The 18,436-nt window shown below is 37.7% G+C and overlaps 1 protein-coding gene across 2 annotated transcripts in view; it reads right to left on the bottom strand.

Moving 5' to 3' along the window:
* Positions 1-18,436, bottom strand: part of ccdc85c.S (coiled-coil domain containing 85C S homeolog) — a 94,264-nt gene that overhangs the window by 19,374 nt on the left and 56,454 nt on the right. For both annotated transcript variants that reach the window (XM_041574318.1, NM_001095971.1), the window contains 1 exon segment: positions 6,778-6,854. In XM_041574318.1, coding sequence (XP_041430252.1) covers positions 6,778-6,854 — 77 coding nt within the window.

Here is an 18,436-nt window from a genome sequence, read left to right as displayed (position 1 = left end):
TTTTCAATTGTTTTTTATTATTTATTTTTTTACAGTTTTATAGTTATTTGCCTTTTTTCTTCTGGCTCTTTGCAGCTTTCAAATTGGAGTCCCTTCTAAAAAAACAAATGCTCTGTAAGGCTACAAATGTATAGTTATTGTTACTTTTTATTACTGATCCTTCTATTCAGGCCTCTCCTATTCACTTTCCAGTTTATTATTCAAATCAATGCATTGCTAGGGTGATTAGGACCCTAGTTACCAGAATGCTTAAGATGCAAATTGAAGAGCTGCTGAATAAAAAGCTAAATAATTTAAAAACCTTCAATAATAAAAAAAGAAGACAAATTGCAAATTGTCTCAGAATATCACTCTCAACATCATACTAAAAGTCATCTCAAAGTTGAACAAACTTTTAACCGTATAATTATCATTTAGCAAATAGTTTGATGCATTATAAGAGCACTATCTTGGAGATACCATTGTATGTTCATGTCCTGCCTGACAACTGGTAATTTCTACAAACACCAATTCGATTTTAGGTTAGCCATTGCTTAATACACACAGTCATACTATACCAAAGTTAAAGGAACAGTAACAAGAAAAAAATAAAAAAGTACAATATAATGTACTGTTGCCCTGCACTGGTAAAAATTCAGCGTTTGCTTCGGAAACAGTACTATCGTTTATATAAATTAGCTGCTGTGTAGCCATGGGGGCAGCCATTAAAGAATGGAATACACAGTAGATAAGTTCTGAAGAATCCCATTGTATACTACAGAGTTTATCCGATATCTGCTCTGTAACCTGTGCCTTTTCTCCCTTTCCAGCTTGAATGGCTGCCCCTATTGCTACACAGCAGCTTGTTTATATAAAATATAGTAAAGTTTCTGAAGCATATGCACCAACACACCTGTACATTATATTATCATTACTGTAAAATACTTTAATTTGTTGGTGTTACTGTTCCTTTAAAAACACCAAACTGTAAAGAACCACAGAAACATATTAAACTATCCATGTTTAGGGGAAAAAAAGAAAGAGGCAAGGGATTAATGGCAATGACTTTAGGTATCATTTGTTATTCCAAGATCCAATTTGACTCGAATGCCAATGAATGAAAATAAAAAGCTTTTATTAATCCTACTCCAGAAGGATCCAGAATAAGGTTTATGAATCTACTTTTTTGGGAATTCAATAAGGAAAATTTAGGTGGCAAAATGTGTTACACCAGTAGCACTCCAACCGGCCCTCCTGCGTATACCTTCTTTATCTATGTGCAGAATACCTTAAAATATATATAAAATCTAAATTTGGGGGTTTCTCAGGATGATATAATAAAAGGTTACATTATGAGGGTTATTTAATAAACTCTGAATGTAAATTTTTTTTAAATAAAATCGGATTATGAAATCATGAATGTTTTCGGAATTTATTAAACCCCAAGGATGGAAAAGTCCAAATCTGAAAATCCGGCATCTCAGACCTGTCAAGGTTGCATATAAGTCAATAGGAGAAGTCCCAATGATTTTTTTGATGTGCGCTGGGTTTTGTGCAATACCCCAAAGTTTTCGTGGCGAAAAATCCGAAAAATTCATAAAATCGTAGAAAATATCAGAAAAAATCGTCAAAATCTGATTTTTTTTTTCCCGCAATTTTTTGGGAAAATGTAATAATAAATAAGCGGAAAAAACCCAAAATCGGGGTTTGTAGCAGAAAACATTGAGATAAATTCGGACTTTGACTTGTGTGTGTGGTTTTGTCCTCCACGCAGACATTATTTTTACCCAAAACAACATTTTGTAATTTTACCACATACTTGAGCCTGAACTTCCATGGACGGAGGCTCATTTGCATTGGTTAGAATGTAAACTCTAATGATCAAGGCCCCTTTCAGTTTGAATGTAAACTGTAGGTATGACATATACAAAAGCCAATTGTACAGCACTGCAGAATATGCTGGTGCTTTATGTGTTGATGAGAATACTATTTTTCATATAAATACGCGGGCCCATCTTTCTCAAGAAAATGTAGTGTAAAGAATAAATGTATTTCCATAATACCAACTGATTATAAAAGCAGCCTAATTAGCTGTATTCTGCAATTAGGTATATTCAGCAAGCCCAGCTATGAGATTCTAGCAAAGCACAATCTTGCGCTCAATAAAGAAGTGAAGCATACATTTCTCCAGCTACAATATTAGACTTGACTGAGATTCAGCTAATGCTCCTTAAAAGCTCTTCTCTGCTGTTAGCAACAGGGGGTATAAATAGATCAGCAATCTGGAACCTGTGCCTCTCGGCTGCTCGACAAAAGCTCGCTTTCCATTTCAAAGAATGCATTTTTCAAAACTTTCATATATGAGAACACTGTATCCGGCAGTTTAGATTATCCTAGGAGCGTACATACTGGGGGACTGGCAATTTGCTGAGATGCATGGTACAATTAAAAGTATAAAAAGATATATTTAAATATTGCAGGCAAATGGCTATGGCTACTGAATTGTGCTTATATGGCTTGCCTAGCATTTATACATTTACTTCAGCGGGTGTTAAGTCTTAAATTTCACAGTCTTTTTAACGTGGGTCAGTAGAAGGTCTTATCTAAGGGCAGGGGCACACGGGCAGATTCGGGGGGAGATTTAGCTGTCTGGCGACTAATCGCCTATTCTTCGGGGCGACAATCTCCCCGAACTGCCTTCCACCTGCTAAAATGAAAAATCACCTAGCGGTGCTTCAATTTCCAAAGTCGCCCGAAGTATCCTCGTGAGGAAACTTCGGGTGACTTTGGAAATCGAATTGCTGCGATTTGCGAAATTGAAGCGATGCGATTTCAAAAAGCTCCGCGAGTGCCACTGCGCTGACGTTCTCTCAGTATAGCAGGCAGAAGGCAGGGAGATGGCAGTTTGGGGAGATTGTCGCCCCGAAGAAGAGCGAGTATTTGCCAGGCGGCTAAATCTCCCCGAATCTGCCCGTGTGCCCCTGCCCTAAAGGTACCAACAAGCATCAAACATGTTACAAGTGACTTGTGCATTTGGCATCTGCATATTCGGGAAGCTGGTTGTGTGCTTATACACATGCCGAACATGATTAAAGCAATCAATTAACAATATATTTAAATAAAACATTGCATTTATGTACGCTTATGCTTATAAGCCCATAGGCCATATTTTTGCTTCGACAGCTCCATTAAGCTGTAATTGTGATAAAAGAAGTGAAACAGAAAATAATAAAGAAAAGAACACTTATGCATATATATGCCTAAAGGTGGCCATACACGGGCCGATAAAAGCTGCCGACAGACCAAGTCGGCAGCTTATTGGCCCGTGTATGGGGGCCCCCGACGGGCTTCCCCGATCGAGATCTGGCCGAAAGTCGGCCAGATCTCGATCGGATGGGGTTAAAAATCCCGTCGGATCGCGGCCGCATCTGTTCGTTGATGTGGTCCCGCGATCCGACCGCCCGTTTGGCGAACGCTAGGATCCGATCGTTGGGCCCTAGGGCCCACGATCGGATCAGCCCGATATTGCCCACCTCAAGGTGGGCATATCGGAGGGAGATCCGCTCGTTTGGCGACATCGCCAAACGAACGGATCTATCCGTGTATGGCCACCTTTAGACTGGATAAAAGCATATATTTGTTTCGGATTGTTTTATTTGATTATAAGCTTTTAAAGCATGCAGAGAACATTATAGTGTACAGCCTTTCACAACCTAATAACTCCATATAAATAAAGACAATACATATGGTACATAGATTTTTAGATAGACTATACATAGAGCAAAATAAAATCTTGTTTATGCACCAGAATGGGGCACCTGATGCCCATGCACATGTACTGGTTACACAATTAGTTGGTGAGGAGGAGGGGCAATGTGGGGAGTGCAGGGACATCTAAAAAAGTGCAAAACTGAAAATACTATATGATTGACAGCTGTATAACAGGTATGGGTGTTCATTTGGGGCTCATTTGAAAAATACTTTTATTATACTGCTTTTAATGTCTGGGTGACAGGTCCCCTTTATATCAAAACTATACCCAGGGCTGTATTTAGGTCCGATGCCGACCTAGGAATCGGACCTAAAAACGACACTACGCCATGCGTGCTAAAGTCACACATTGGCACGCTGATGTCACGCATCGTGCACTCTGACGTCATACAACGGCTGACGTCACGCAACGTATTCAGTGGGAGTGACATCAGCGCCACGTGCATGTGACGTCACTTCCGCATTCTTCCTCTGACTAGGGTTGCCACCGGGCCGGTATTTTACCAGCCTAGCTGGTAAAACACCTGCAAAGACCGGGGTCGGTATTACAAGTTTGCCTCATGAAGAAACTTCAGGTGACTTCGGAAATCGAAGCGAGAGAGTGCATTAGCGCAGGCGATTCTTCATTCGAGCACACGGATCACAGACAGAAGACAGTTCGGGGAGATTGTCGCCCCGCAGAAGAGGCGATTAGTCGACCAGGCAACCATAAGGGTAAGGTCACACTGGGCATTTCGGGGGCCAATCGATCTCCCCGAACGCCTTCCCTCACTCTTGCACTGACTAAAATTAAAAATGGCCGGTGCTAAGCACACACAGCGATTTGTTTTCTTAAGTTGCCTCACAAGGAAACTTCGGGCAACTTTGGAAAACGAATCGGCGCGTGTGCTTATCGCAGGTGATTTTTCATTTAAACCAGCGCAATAGTGAGGGAAGGTGTTCGGGGAGATTGGTCGCCACAAAGACGAGGCAATTAGTCAATCACTCTTTACTGCTGTACTGCAAGTTGGAGTGATATCACCCCCCCCCCCGGCAGCCAAACAAAAGAACAATGGGAAGGTAACCAGATAACAGCTACCTAACACAAGAAAACAGCTGCCTGGTAGATCTAAGAACAGCACTCGATAGTAAAAACCCATGTCCCACTGAGACACATTCAGTTACATTGAGAAGGAAAAACAGCAGCCTGCCAGAAAGCATTTCTCTCCTAAAGTGCAGGCACAAGTCACATGACCAGGGGCAGCTGGGAAATTGACAAAATGTCTAGCCCCATGTCAGATTTCAAAATTTAATATAAAAAAATCTATTTGCTCTTTTGAGAAATGGATTTCAGTGCAGAATTCTGATTCAGATTTTTTGAAAAAAAACTTTTTTTCCCATGACAGTATCCCTTTAAGCACCCATGCAATTAACTGTTGTCATTTGTACTTAGGAGGGCAGAAGATCTCGGGAGACAATGAGCTTATCTGTAAGCTTTTTCCTGTATGTTCAACTGGTTAAATAGTGAATGGTTAGGAGTATTTGTTTTTAAAATTATCAGATCAACGTTGGCAATCCTCCTAGTCAAATGTGAAAAGACACATTCATTTCTAAGCCGTTTCACAAACTGCATCACAGAGGCTGCTCTCATCTCAGCAACAGCCCATCCAATTTTCAATTAATCCAACAGCATTTTCTTGACAAGAAGGACCAACTGACTCTCAGCTAATCTTATGTGACCAAGCTGCATTGAACATTTGCACACAAACATTAAAATGGTTGTTCACCTTCCAAACTTTTTTTATTTTTTTTTTTCACTTTAATTGTTTTCAGATTATTCACCAGATATAAAGACTTTTTTTTTTTTTTCAATTACTTTCTATTTTTTACAGTTTTTCTAAAATTTAAGTTTAAAGTTTAATGTTCCTGTCCCTGGTGTTTTAGTCTGCCAGCTCAGTGATCCACGCTAAGATTCTGAATTGTTACATTTATTGTAATAATTATTACAATTTACTATATTTAATTGACACATTTCTCTGCATTTCTATAGAATATTAGCAACTATTGTATCAATTCTAAGAGCTGCCTTTAATGAAACCCAGGAATTCTGCTCAGCAGGGACAAAAATAAAAAATGTATTAACGTAATGTATCTGTTTAGCAGTTTACAGAGTCAGCAACTCCCCCTCCCAGAGCTGCTTCAGAAAGACAGGTTTTTTAAATTAACCTTTAAACTTAGGATGTTAAAGAAAACAATTGCAAATAGAAAGTAATCGGAAAAAGTCTTTATTTCTGGAGAACAATCTGAAACCAGCTGAACTGAAAAAAGTGTTGGAAGGTGAAGAACCCCTTTTAAAAAGGCAAATGTTTATTATGTGATGCAAAGAACCATATTCACTATGTACTTCGGTTCTGGACAAATAATAGCCCATAATTATTTAAAATGATATAAAAAATTACACCAAGGTAACTAGATATAACACCATTTAGGGGGTTATTTACTTAACTCCAAATGCAAAAATCACGAAAAATTCATGATTTTTTTTTTTATAAAATCGGACTTTAAAAAAAAATTACATTTTCCGGAATTTATTAAAAAATTACATTTTTCGGAATTTATTAAACCCTGAGAATGGAAAAGTCCGAATCAGAAAATCCGGCATCTCAGACCTGTCGAGGTTGCATATAAGTCAATGGGAGGAGTCCCAATGATTTTTTGATGTGCACTGCGTTTCGTGCAATACCCTGAAGTTTTTGGCAAAAATCTGAGTTTTCTGTGAAAAATCCGAAAAAAATGAAATCTTATTTTTTCCCGCAAAGCAAATTTTCGGGAAAATGTAATAATAAATAAGCGTAAAAAACCTGAGTGGATTTGATCAGAGTTATAAATTTGATAATTTTGGACTTTGATAAATAACAGTTAGTTTAGATTAGCCTTAAATAACAGGATCCTTGGGAATGAAAGAAAACAATGATATAAAAAGTAACAAATTGATTGTCAGGATTTCATTTTAAAAACAGTTTTAACATTAAAAGAAAAAGTGTTTACCTGGGACAAAAGCTTGTTGTCATCCTCAAGGAGTTTGACTCTGGTCTCCAGCTGCCGAATGTAAGTAGTAGAGGAATCTATATTGGAAAAAAATAGTAGAAAATCACAAGATGAAACCAGAACTTTTCTTATATAAGTTTAGCTATGCAAAATTCCTCTATTGTGGTGTGTAAAATTTTTAAAATTTAAAGAAACAAATAAGCAGTTTATCTTTAAATTTAGTGCAATTTAGTGCAATTTTGTTTCCTGCTTTACAGTTCAAAGTAAATTATAGTCCACATGGAAGCGATGGGTACTTAGAAAGACTTTTATCACCTGCCAACTAATACTACACAAAATATGCATGAATTTATACCAAACCGTTTTGGATCATCATTTAGTCCTTTAGACCTATTCAGTTGACTCTCTCTCAGTGCTTGGAACTCCTGAGCGAGTGTTTACGAGATGAAAGTCCAATGCATCTCTCACATGTAAATATACACAGTTCTATTACGGTACTTGCCCTAGAGTCCTGCACTGAACCAATTTGTTAAACCCGACCCGCGACCCACAACTGCAACCCGCATACTTAACCGCTTGGACCCGCTACCCACAAGTACCTTATCCGCAACCTGATCCGCGACCCGCTGACCATCAATAAACAGTGCTGTCATTGCAAACAGGAAGTGACATCACTGGAAGTTGGCATGATCAGGGAAAAAAGGAGTAAAACAGGAAGCGCTGTCATTGTAAACCAGAAGTTACATCATTGGAAGTAGGTGTGATCAGAAAAAAAGGAGTAAAACCCGCTATTGAGAAGACTTGCTACCCGAACCGTGACCCAAGTCTATATCCGCTCCCGAAACTTCTACCTGTAACCCGTGAGTACCCAACCTGCTGCAGGACTCTAACTTGCCCCATCTGGCTACTTTGTAATGTAATCTAATATTACAATGTCATATTTTTGTCATTTACAGGTGCTATACATAAAATAGTAGTTTAACGGTATTGTCTCAGAATTTGTGTGTTCATACACCAACAACATATCCAGATGCAGTTTTGCATAATTTTACACAGTTTTTCCTTTAGCCCCAATATATTGTGCAAAATATATTTCCCTGGTTTTATAGTTTCCTGCATTTTACAAAATGTATTTGTGGTCCCCTGAAAAAAAAAAAAAAGAAAATTCGGTTTCTGCCGTGTAAAATATACACACATATATGCATGCACAAACATACACACAGGCATTATTTTGAATCAAATTTTGAGTTTAACAGTTGTACCTCAAGGAATTTACCTCAAAAAAATCTGTAAAGGCTTTCAATTTTTTTTTTTTTTTTTTGCTAAAGTGGAACAAACATAAGAATGTCTGTATTTTATTCACTGAGATCCTGTGACAGACAATAGACCCCTTTGAGGAAAGTCATAACACACCACTGGTCTGCTGTCTATTCATTTAAGGCAAGCGGAGTCTGATAACATGACTAAATGTCTCAGTGTAATCTAAAGTAAATGAGTGTTTTTAACATAGTGACATCGTTATACTGTACATTATATTCTACAAAAACAAGGCATTTTAAATAGAGTCTACCTTCAGTAAAAATTCAACGGTGGGGCATTGTGCTGTGCTTAAGAGACATTCTACATTCTAGTTAGAAACTGTAAGCAAATATGTATTGCCTGTAGAAAAGTTATTTACCCCCTCTAGGTGTCAAACAACCAAAATACTATTCATTTACATAAAAAGACTAGGGAGCACATTTACTAATGGTCGGATATCGAGGGTTAATTAACCCTCGATATTCGACCCTCGAAGTTAAATCCTTCGATATCGAAGTCGAAGGATTTAGCGCTATTCGTTCGATTGAACGATTAAATCCTTCCAAACGAACGATTCGAAGGATATTAATCCATCGATCGAACGATTTTCCTTCGATCAAAAAAAGCTAGGAAAGCCTATGGGGACCTTCCCCGTTGGCTAACATTGATGCTCAATAGGTTTTAGGTGGCGAAGTAGGTGGTGAAAGTTATTTTTAAAGAGACAGTACTTCGACTATCGAATGGTCGAACAGTCAAACGATTTTTAGTTAGAATTGTTTGAATCGAAGTCGAAGGTCGAAGTAGCCAATTCGATGGTCGAAGTAGCCAAAAAAATACTTCGTAATTCTAAGTATTTTTTATTCTAATCCTTCACTCGAGCTAAGTAAATGTGCCCCAAGGTGTAGCTTTACAACAGCATGTACATATTGCAACTCATTGGCACCTACACTTTGCAGGATATTTCCAACACTTAGGCACCCTATGCTTTTAACATTATTTTATCTTTGTCTAATGTAAATGTTAAGAGATTAATACTGTAAAATTGCTGTTGCAGGTCTTCCTCTTGCTTCTACAAGTGTGCTACTAACTCTGCTTGCAAAATCTGCCATTTACAAATACATTTATTATTTTATCCCATTCCTTATTCCCAAGTTTTCTGAATCTATCGCCTCTCTCTTCTCCCTCGTCTGCTTTAATTCCACCATTGTTTACCTGTGCCTTCACTGCACCTTCTCACCTTTTAAGTCATAATGGTCAATGAAACTCAACAGATCATTTATTGTCAAGAAATTGTAAATACCTATTATTAACTACAAATTGGAATACTTTAACTGTAATTTGGGCAGTAGAGCATGCTCTTGGGCACAGAGGAGAGTCAGCAGTGCTGGGAGATGAAGTTTCAAAATAACTGCAAGTTGTTCTTGCTATCATAATTTTTCATCAATAATTATTCATATAATAATAGTTGCCATAATGGATTTTTCTGTGTGGTTATTGCTGTGCGATGCTGCATCATGCTTTGGAGGTGTCCTCTGTGTTTTTGAAGGGACCGAACGCAGACATGTTAGTTTAAGTCCATGGGTAGAAAAAGCCAAGGCTGCTATACTTTTAGCTAAATGGCATCCACATTTTTGTAGGAAAATTTCACAGCAGTATAGGTGCTAATATTGATAATTAATAATTATCTTTGATTAAACTATCTTTTTCTAAAATAGATTATTATTAATAGATGGCTGCTGTTGTGACACAACTCTCAGCGTTTCCCAATATCTTCTGGATGTTGCAAGCTGGGAACTGTAATGATAATTAGCAGGAGGAGAGTCACTAGCTGGATTGTTGATATACCTTTCTAAAATGTAATATATTCATCAAACATTTCACACTTACAGATTGAAGAGGACCGTGACTTGACATTGGTTTAATAGCTAATGCTTCCAGTAGGAAAATGCGTGAATAGTTTATGAAAGGAAACTATTTTCCCATCTGACCAAGATGAAAAGTAGCATGTGTAAATGAGGTTATGTACTAGAATTTCACTGTAAAGCTTTCTTTGAGTTAAAATGATACTGCCATTTTTGAATCAATTTTTACATATCCTAGAGGCTTACATACTTTTGCCATAAATAATGCACAAAATTGAGTCATTATCTAGTTTTATAACTTGTCTTATGCAAAAATATTGAAAAGTTAAGCGGATTCACAACGTTGAAACACCACTACACCTGAACTCGGTGAGAATGTGTACAATGTATGCTGGAGATTCTAGCTAGATATTTACTTCATTACTGGTCCCACCTTATTCTACAAATATTTATGATTTGTTTAGCACATGGGTGTGATTCTTGCCCAGACAATGCTCATTCCCACTTTTGTTAAGAAAGGGTCAGGGTTGGGTGACAGAGTGTAAAATAAAGACAAGTATTGTAAGAAAGAGAAATAATTTGTGTTTCTGATTATCATCTCATAAAAAATGTTAAAACATAAATGTTTTAATAGTTACAAATAGGACAATTCCACTTTAAAACATGAAAAAAAACACCAGCGTTTTTTCAATAATTTTTATGACTTTTCTGCATACAGGATATAATGTTACTGACATAAGATTGAAGCTTCATCTTATCAGTTCGCCTGGTCTAAGTTGGCGAAGAAAAAATTTGTTAGCGATGAACTCTTTCGGCAGCAAATTGTCCTCTAAGCCTGTTAGTAAATTGGCGATGTCCCTAAGAATTGCATTTCTGGTTAATTTTCGCTAGCGACGACCACTTCGCCCTTTAGAAAATCTGCCCCTCTGTGTTGAAAGATTAATGTCATGACCAAGATGCAATTATCTTCTGTGCAGCCCTCCTAATACATTTACTGTAACTGAATACAAGTTATGACTCAATGACCATAAAGCAATAATGCAACATGCAGCCCACTTATTCTTACTGCTAAGAGCTACAGCAAGTCCCCGAAATGTCAGCCAACCCTTCTCAGACATGAAAATAAACAGACTTGCCAGAAGGATTGTTTTTTTCCCCCACTGTTATTGCTGTGACTGCATTCCCAGAAATGTTTAGAAGTCTTTTCCTTATCAATGAAATTTAAATTTCTCTTCCTGGTCTGTGTCAGTAAGGGCCACCCATTTGGTGGTACAGAGCTGGAATCTTTAAAATCATGGCTTTGTTGGGTTTATTTAACATCAAGGTTCTATGTGCTCCATCAGTTAAAATATGGGGGCTTTCTGGGCAGTTCCCATTTGCCATTCCTATGGCGTAAAGTCAGATTAATGGACCCTGCTACCCACATTTTCAAAAAAGCTCCTACACAAGTACACTGCTGCAGTCATTGCACAATATTCAAAACCTGTTAAAAAACTAATTGATAACATTTTAATATACCATAGCCTATGAACATTTGGAAAGTCAAATAATCATGATGCTCTAAACATATGTACTGCAAGAATAGGGGCAGAATAAAATTCAAAGAAAAACTAATAACTGTCCAGCATCTGGAAAAAAACACATGATGATTCTTTAAATGCCAAAAGTTATTGCTTGACCCATTTGTTGTGGGACTATAACCACCGGTCATATAACAGACTGACTGAAGAGGAAGGGAGTTGTATGTCTTTCAGAAATGTAATTTCAAGGCCGGGGGCTGCTTGAGATGCAACACTCTAAATCAAAAAGATGAATAACAAAGATTTTTAATTGTCTTTACTATATAAATCACTTTTTATATTTATCCTGTATTTAAATGGACTTAAAAACAAATACAAAACTAAACATAATATGGTCTGAAAGCATAAACTAAACCCTTTGCTCTAAAAAGCAGTTGCTAAAAGACATCTTTTACTATCTATAAATTGACAGTGCTGTGCAAGAGTCTAGTTGATGGAGAGGTATCCCCTAGCCAGCTAATTAAGACTCTGTTCTACTTCATTAGATCTGCCTCCAGGCTTCCCATTTCCAGGTCTGTCTGTAAACTTCAGATAAACCTCCAGTGTGATATCTACTTATCCATACAGCAGATTCAAAAAAATGACAACTTTCTCATATAACTTTGCATACAACCATACACACAGAGTTATTGACATTTCGCTGTTTTCATGTTGAGTATTCAGAGAACCATGGGCTTTAGTTTCTAACTAAAGGTGGCCATAGACATAACAATTACGATATTTCTTGGAAAAGATCTTTCCAAGGAAGATCGTACGATTCAATACACACATGTAGAGCCGAATCATCAGATATACAGGTAGAAACAATAGAATTCTACCTGTATCTGACGATTCTGCACTAACAATTGTCGATGTTTTTGTGCCATCAAAAGCGCCTGATCAACATTTTCTGTCCAGCCTGATCGATGAGCCGACCAATATCCAAGTCTTCTGCCAATATCAGTCGGCTCTTTTCCCACCATTCATGCACTGAATATCGTACATATTATCTGTGCGTCTATGGCCACCTTTAAACTGACCAATTATGGATAGAAAACCAACCTGATTTTGTAAAGACAAAGCCAGGCAAACCAGTTATATGACCCATGATATAAATTAGCAACACAAATTGCAGGAATCTTTGGCTTTAGATGATACCTTGGCTGCTTATGATGCCATGTCCATCAATGTTGATCAGGGTCACTGGGTGTCTTGAATTTTTGTTTTTGATTGGATCATTCAAAAAGATTGAGGAGCTGTCAAGCACAAACAGTGTGGCCAGTAATGTGTTAACAATTTAGCCACACAGTATGTTTCCATCACAAGGAACACAGAACAAAGGACATCCTTTAGGCACTGATACAGTTCTCCTAGTTGTCTTTCTTTGGAAGAGATATTCTACATAAGAAACTCCAACTAGATCATGATATTGTATAGGCTTTTCACAGTCTTTCTAACAACGTACAAAAGTTTTTGCTACAACTTACAACTGCTACAAAAATCAATTATTTGGTTTGGGATTTAAATGAATTCCAGCACTTTTGGCAGGACCTAGATTTGCTAAATCCTAAGTTTCCTGCTTAACTAAATCCAAAACCTTAAAGGGGAACTATCGCAAAAATTAAAATTGAAAATAAGCTTCATCATACTGAAATAAGAAACTTTCTAAATACAATCAATTAATTCTGTACCGTTGACAGATTCATCCATTGACAGTTAGATCCAATAAATCTTATAGGGGGGGGCTCCTTTTGCTTAGAAGATGTATTAGCAGAAATCCTGTCTCTCTACATGCAGAATTTGTGCAAAAGGCAGTTATTTTGTTAGATTTGTTTGTACTGGAATCAGTTATTTGAGTGAGCTCAAATACACCTGCTAGGAAGGGAAGCCCCCCCCCCCCTATAAGCTCTAACTGTCAATGAATATCTGACACCCAACTGTTGCATGAAGACAGAATGAAGAGAAACAGATGCTGAGAGAGGAATAGTGACGTTAAACTTGATTATTTCAGAAACGATACCGAATTTTTAATTGATTGTATTTAGAAAGTTTCTTATTTCAGCACGATATGAAAAATCTTCATTTTAGCAATAGGTCCACTTTAATATCATGGGACAACTGGAGGCAGCAAATTCTTTATGTATTATGCAATTCTTGGGCTTTTGCTCAAATGTTAAAATGCAGATTAGTATTTTGTTCAGTATTCTGCTGAATCTTTTGTGGAGGAACGAGCAATTTTCTAATAAACCTCTTCTCAAATTTGACCATCAAAAAAATAAGGTTAACAAAGTTATCTGCATTCATGTCGAGTGATTCCAGTGGATTCCACCAACCACTGAAAGATGCCCACAGATGCGCAAATAGATCTCCATACTGAACAAATATCTGTCCTGTCATTCCATGAGACAATTGGTCAAAGAATCTTTCCTTTAGCCCATGTGAAACCAGCTAATGGGAAACTAGAGTGTTTCTGTTGAGTTGACCATACAAAGGATTTGTACTGATTATAATAGATCATAATAAAAACAAATAGTTTCCCCTCACCCTGTTGATCAGCATCCAAACACATTTTGGGCTTTACGTGGATTTAAAGTGTTGGAGGATTCCATATATGTATGTGAAGGTTACTTGATCTTTAAGAGATAATAATCCTATATAAGTTTAAGCATGTTATGTTTGCTGTTAAGACCTCTTGCTACCCAAGTGAGTAGAGAAGTACTATAAATAGGCACTTAAAATGTTTTACACTGTAAAAAATATCCAATGCAATATTCAAGCATATTGTAGTCATGGCAACTCCACCAGATATAAATGACCTTTCCAACATAACACTAGTTATTTTTTTATGCCTAGTAAAGTAATGTTAAGAAACCATGACTGCTGCATTTGTTTAAAGGGATACTGTCATGGGAAAAAAAATTTTTTTTCAAAATGAATCAGTTAATAGTGCTGCTCCAGCAGAATTCTGCACTGAAATCCATTTCTCAAAAGAGCAAACAGATTTTTTTATATTCAATTTTGAAATCTGACATGGGGCTAGACATTTTGTCAATTTCCCAGCTGCCCCATGTCATGTGACTTGTGCTCTGATAAACTTCAATCACTCTTTACTGCTGTACTGCAAGTTGGAGTGATTATCACCCCCTCCCTTTTCCCCCCAGCAGCCAAACAAAAGAACAATGGGAAGGTAACCAGATAACAGCTCCCTAACACAAGATAACAGCTGCCTGGTAGATCTAAGAACAACACTCAATCGTAAAAACCCATGTCCCACTGAGACTCCTTCAGTTACATTGAGAAGGAGAAACAGCAGCCTGCCAAAAAGCATTACTCTCCTGAAGTGCAGGCACAAGTCACATGACATGGGGCAGCAGGGAAATTGACAAAATGTCTAGCCCCGTGTCAGATTTCAAAATTGAATATAAAAAAATCTGTTTGCTCTTTTGAGAAATGGATTTCAGTGCAGAATTCTGCTGGAGCAGCACTATTAACTGATTCATTTTGAAAAAAATTTTTTTTCCCATGACAGTATCCCTTTAAGATCTTAAGCAGCTCTGGAAGAAAGGGTGATGCATCGTCCCAGCATACATATTTTATTCCAACAAACTGGTTCTGGTACAGGTTCACCAGTCAAAAAATTATAAATTATAAACATTAAAGGACATTCTGTAGAATAATTAACAAAACCCTGTGTAAAATGTCTTAAAGTAATGGCAGATCTCTTGTAGGCTAACCTGCAATAACCTTTCTATTCACAAAACAAAGAAGGTGCATGTTCCTGTAATTACACCAACTTCCAAAATACTAAGTCAAATCATTCCTAGAAACATTCTATTACTATTTTAATATAGTAATATTTAATTATATTTAGGATCAATCATATTTTTGATTGATTTTATATTTGGGATCATTAGCACTCCATTCCCCAAGTTACCAGTGCACACAAGATAAAAGTAGACTGCCCCATTAGGCCAAGTAAGTAACTCAATAAGTAAATGGCTGCATGTGGGTATAGAGCTGCTGGGTGTGGGACGTAGCAGCTCAAAGTCATATGAGTAATTATAATGTAATTAAAACTAAGTTAATTTGTGGCATTAGCTTCTTTTAAAGGGGTTGTTCAGCTTTAAACACTATTTTCAATTACATGGTTTTCAGATTGCTCACCAAAAATAATGTATTTTTTCAACTGCTTTCTATCTTTTATTTTTTTTTTTAATTTTTCCAACATTTCTCTCCTCTTCTTCTGGGCAACTAATCTCTCCGAACTGCCTTCCCCTGCCTTCCTGCTGGTTAGAATAAAAATCACCGGCGGGATTTTTGAGCAAGGCCTCCATGTTACACCGGTGTTCTGGGAAGTTATTCAGCATTATTGGGCTGTTATATTCTGATCTTTAAAACGGTTGAAGTTTAATGGCCATTGGCAGCACAAATCTGTTTTCAAACTGTAGCAAAGACTGTATTGGTTTCTTGGCAAGTTGGCCACTCCGCAACCCGGACCCTACACTAACCCTTAACCCCCTTCCGCATCCGCGCTTCAGGATTGCTTTTATAGACCTGCAACGCCCCACGGATGATGTCACAAAAGGGGCAGGGCGTGCAGGTGCAGCGGCTATAAAAGATGAAGTCGGAAGCCGGCATTGATGGTGGCAGGCGGGGAGAGCAGGAGAAGAGCTCAACCCGCGAAGAAGCGTGAACTGTGATCACACGCGGAGGCCCATTTATCAAAGCCTGAATTTATTATTTTCTGAAAAATACTCAGACCAAATCCGCACAAGGTTTTCCCCCTTATTTATGAATACATTTTCCCGAAAATTTCCTGTGTGGAAAAAAAATTTAAAAAAAAGGAATAGTACAAATTTTTCAGATTTTCCACCCGAACTCTCAGATTTTGTCTAATTTTGGCGGAAAACCACAAAATCTTCAGATTACTGCACGAATCCCAGTACAGATCAAGATATCTTCGGGACTTCTACCATTGAATTTCAAACTCGGCAGTTCTGAGATGCCGGTTTTTCAGATTCTGACTTTTTCCCATCCTCAGGGTATAATAAATCCCAAAATATTTGTGGGTTTTTTTTCTCGCTAAAAATTCAGATTTTACAGTAAAAAAAAAAAAACACAAATTTTTCAGGTTTTTGGCATTCAGAGTTTAATAAATAACCTCCCTATAACATTCTTCTTTCAATTCCCACCGGATTGGTAGCAAGCAGTGAAGATCTGCTGTGGGAGGGGACAGCAAGGGCATGAAAACGTTTATGCTTTCTTTGGCAATATACATAGAATACATCTATTAAAAAAGGAATGATAAGAATGAAGGTGTGCACTCCAATGTGGTCATGTTTTGAAATAAAAAACAGGCTTTAAAATGGGGTCTCTTCATCTGCTCAACTACAACTCCAGGAATCTTCCAATAGGGGTGAAGGTAAAATAGAAAATATCTATTGTGGACGTTGCAGTGGTGTGGGAATGGGTTAAAATGCTCAGCAGAACTAATCCTCTTACCATCCATAGTGTTATTTTAATCCAGGAGACATGAGGTAACAAGCAGTCACATGACCCAATAGCAGCCCAAGCCGATTAGCAGCTTCTACTTGGGGGGGCACAGTCATATTATCATTTACACACACGCCTTGCACGTATAGTACAGAAATCATCTGCTCTGCCCTCATAGGGATATAAAGGGCCCCTTGACAGAGAAGTTAAGGGCTTTTCTGCATGATTAAAGCCAAACAGCTAAGCTAACACATCACATGGGAATAATTGCCTGATGTCTTCCTAAGCACCCCTAAGTGCTGTTATAATATACTCTTACAATCCCTTACTGATTGATTGATAAACATCAGCCAGGGGTACACCAATAGAGGGGGGGGGCCAGGAGGTATAGGGGCCCTAATTTATATACAGTTTCAATAAATATTGGTAAAACAAGTCAACCTCTAAACATTTTGGGGGCCTGAAAAATAATTTGCTTTGGGGCCCATTAACTGTTCTAAATCAATACATTTAGTGGATACTAGGGATGCACCGAATCCACTATTTTGGATATGGATGCACCGAATCCAGGATTCGGTTCGGGATTCTGACTTTTTTTTAGCAGGATTCGGATTCGGCTGAAACCTTCTGCCAGGCCGAACCGAATCTGAATCCGAATTTGCATATGCAAATTAGGGGCGGGGAGAGAAATTGCGTGACTTTTTGTCAGAAAACAAGGAAGTAAAAAATGTTTTCCCCTTCCCACCCTAATTTGCATATGCAAATTAGGGTTCGAATTCTGTTCGGTAGTTAGCCGAATCTTTCGCGAAGGATTCGGGAGACACGAACATTCACCTTCAAACAACTAGTTGTTTTCCGATAGATCACCAGAAATAACGACTTTTTCCAATCACTTTCTATTTCTGACCGTTTTTTCAAATATTGAAGTGTAAAGTGTCAGTTTTCACCTTCTAAAGAAGCTCTGGGAGGGGAGGCTGCCGACCCCACACAACTGTTCTAAATTGATACATTTAATGGATACATTTCTTATCGTTGTCCCATCTGAAAACATCTGAACTGAAAAAGATTTTGGAAGGTGAACAACCCCTTTAAAACCTAAATACTGAAAAAAGGGTAAAAAAAATAAAAGATGGAAAGCAATTGAAAAAAAGTCTATTTCTGGTCAACAACTGAACTGAAAAAAGCGTTGGAAGGTGAACAATCCCTTTAACAACAAAAACATTGGGCTAAATACTTTGACGAAATATTCTGTACTCACAGGTACATTTGTAAACACATATTTTCCCTTTTTGTGATCCTTACAGCTTGCTTTCTAATGTTCTTGTACAAGCCCTGGATCCTGGGTTGCTTAAAATTTTCATGTAAGGGCACTGAATAAATTGGTTCCTATTCAGGTTTGAATCGGAGAACAACACAATGTTCCCTGGTTCCAGTGCCCCAACTAAA

The sequence above is a fragment of the Xenopus laevis genome, chromosome 8S (assembly GCF_017654675.1).
Source record: "Xenopus laevis strain J_2021 chromosome 8S, Xenopus_laevis_v10.1, whole genome shotgun sequence".
NCBI classification, from domain to species: domain Eukaryota; kingdom Metazoa; phylum Chordata; class Amphibia; order Anura; family Pipidae; genus Xenopus; species Xenopus laevis.
Note: the sequence above shows the minus strand (reverse complement) of the source record. Positions and strands in the feature narration are given on the sequence as shown.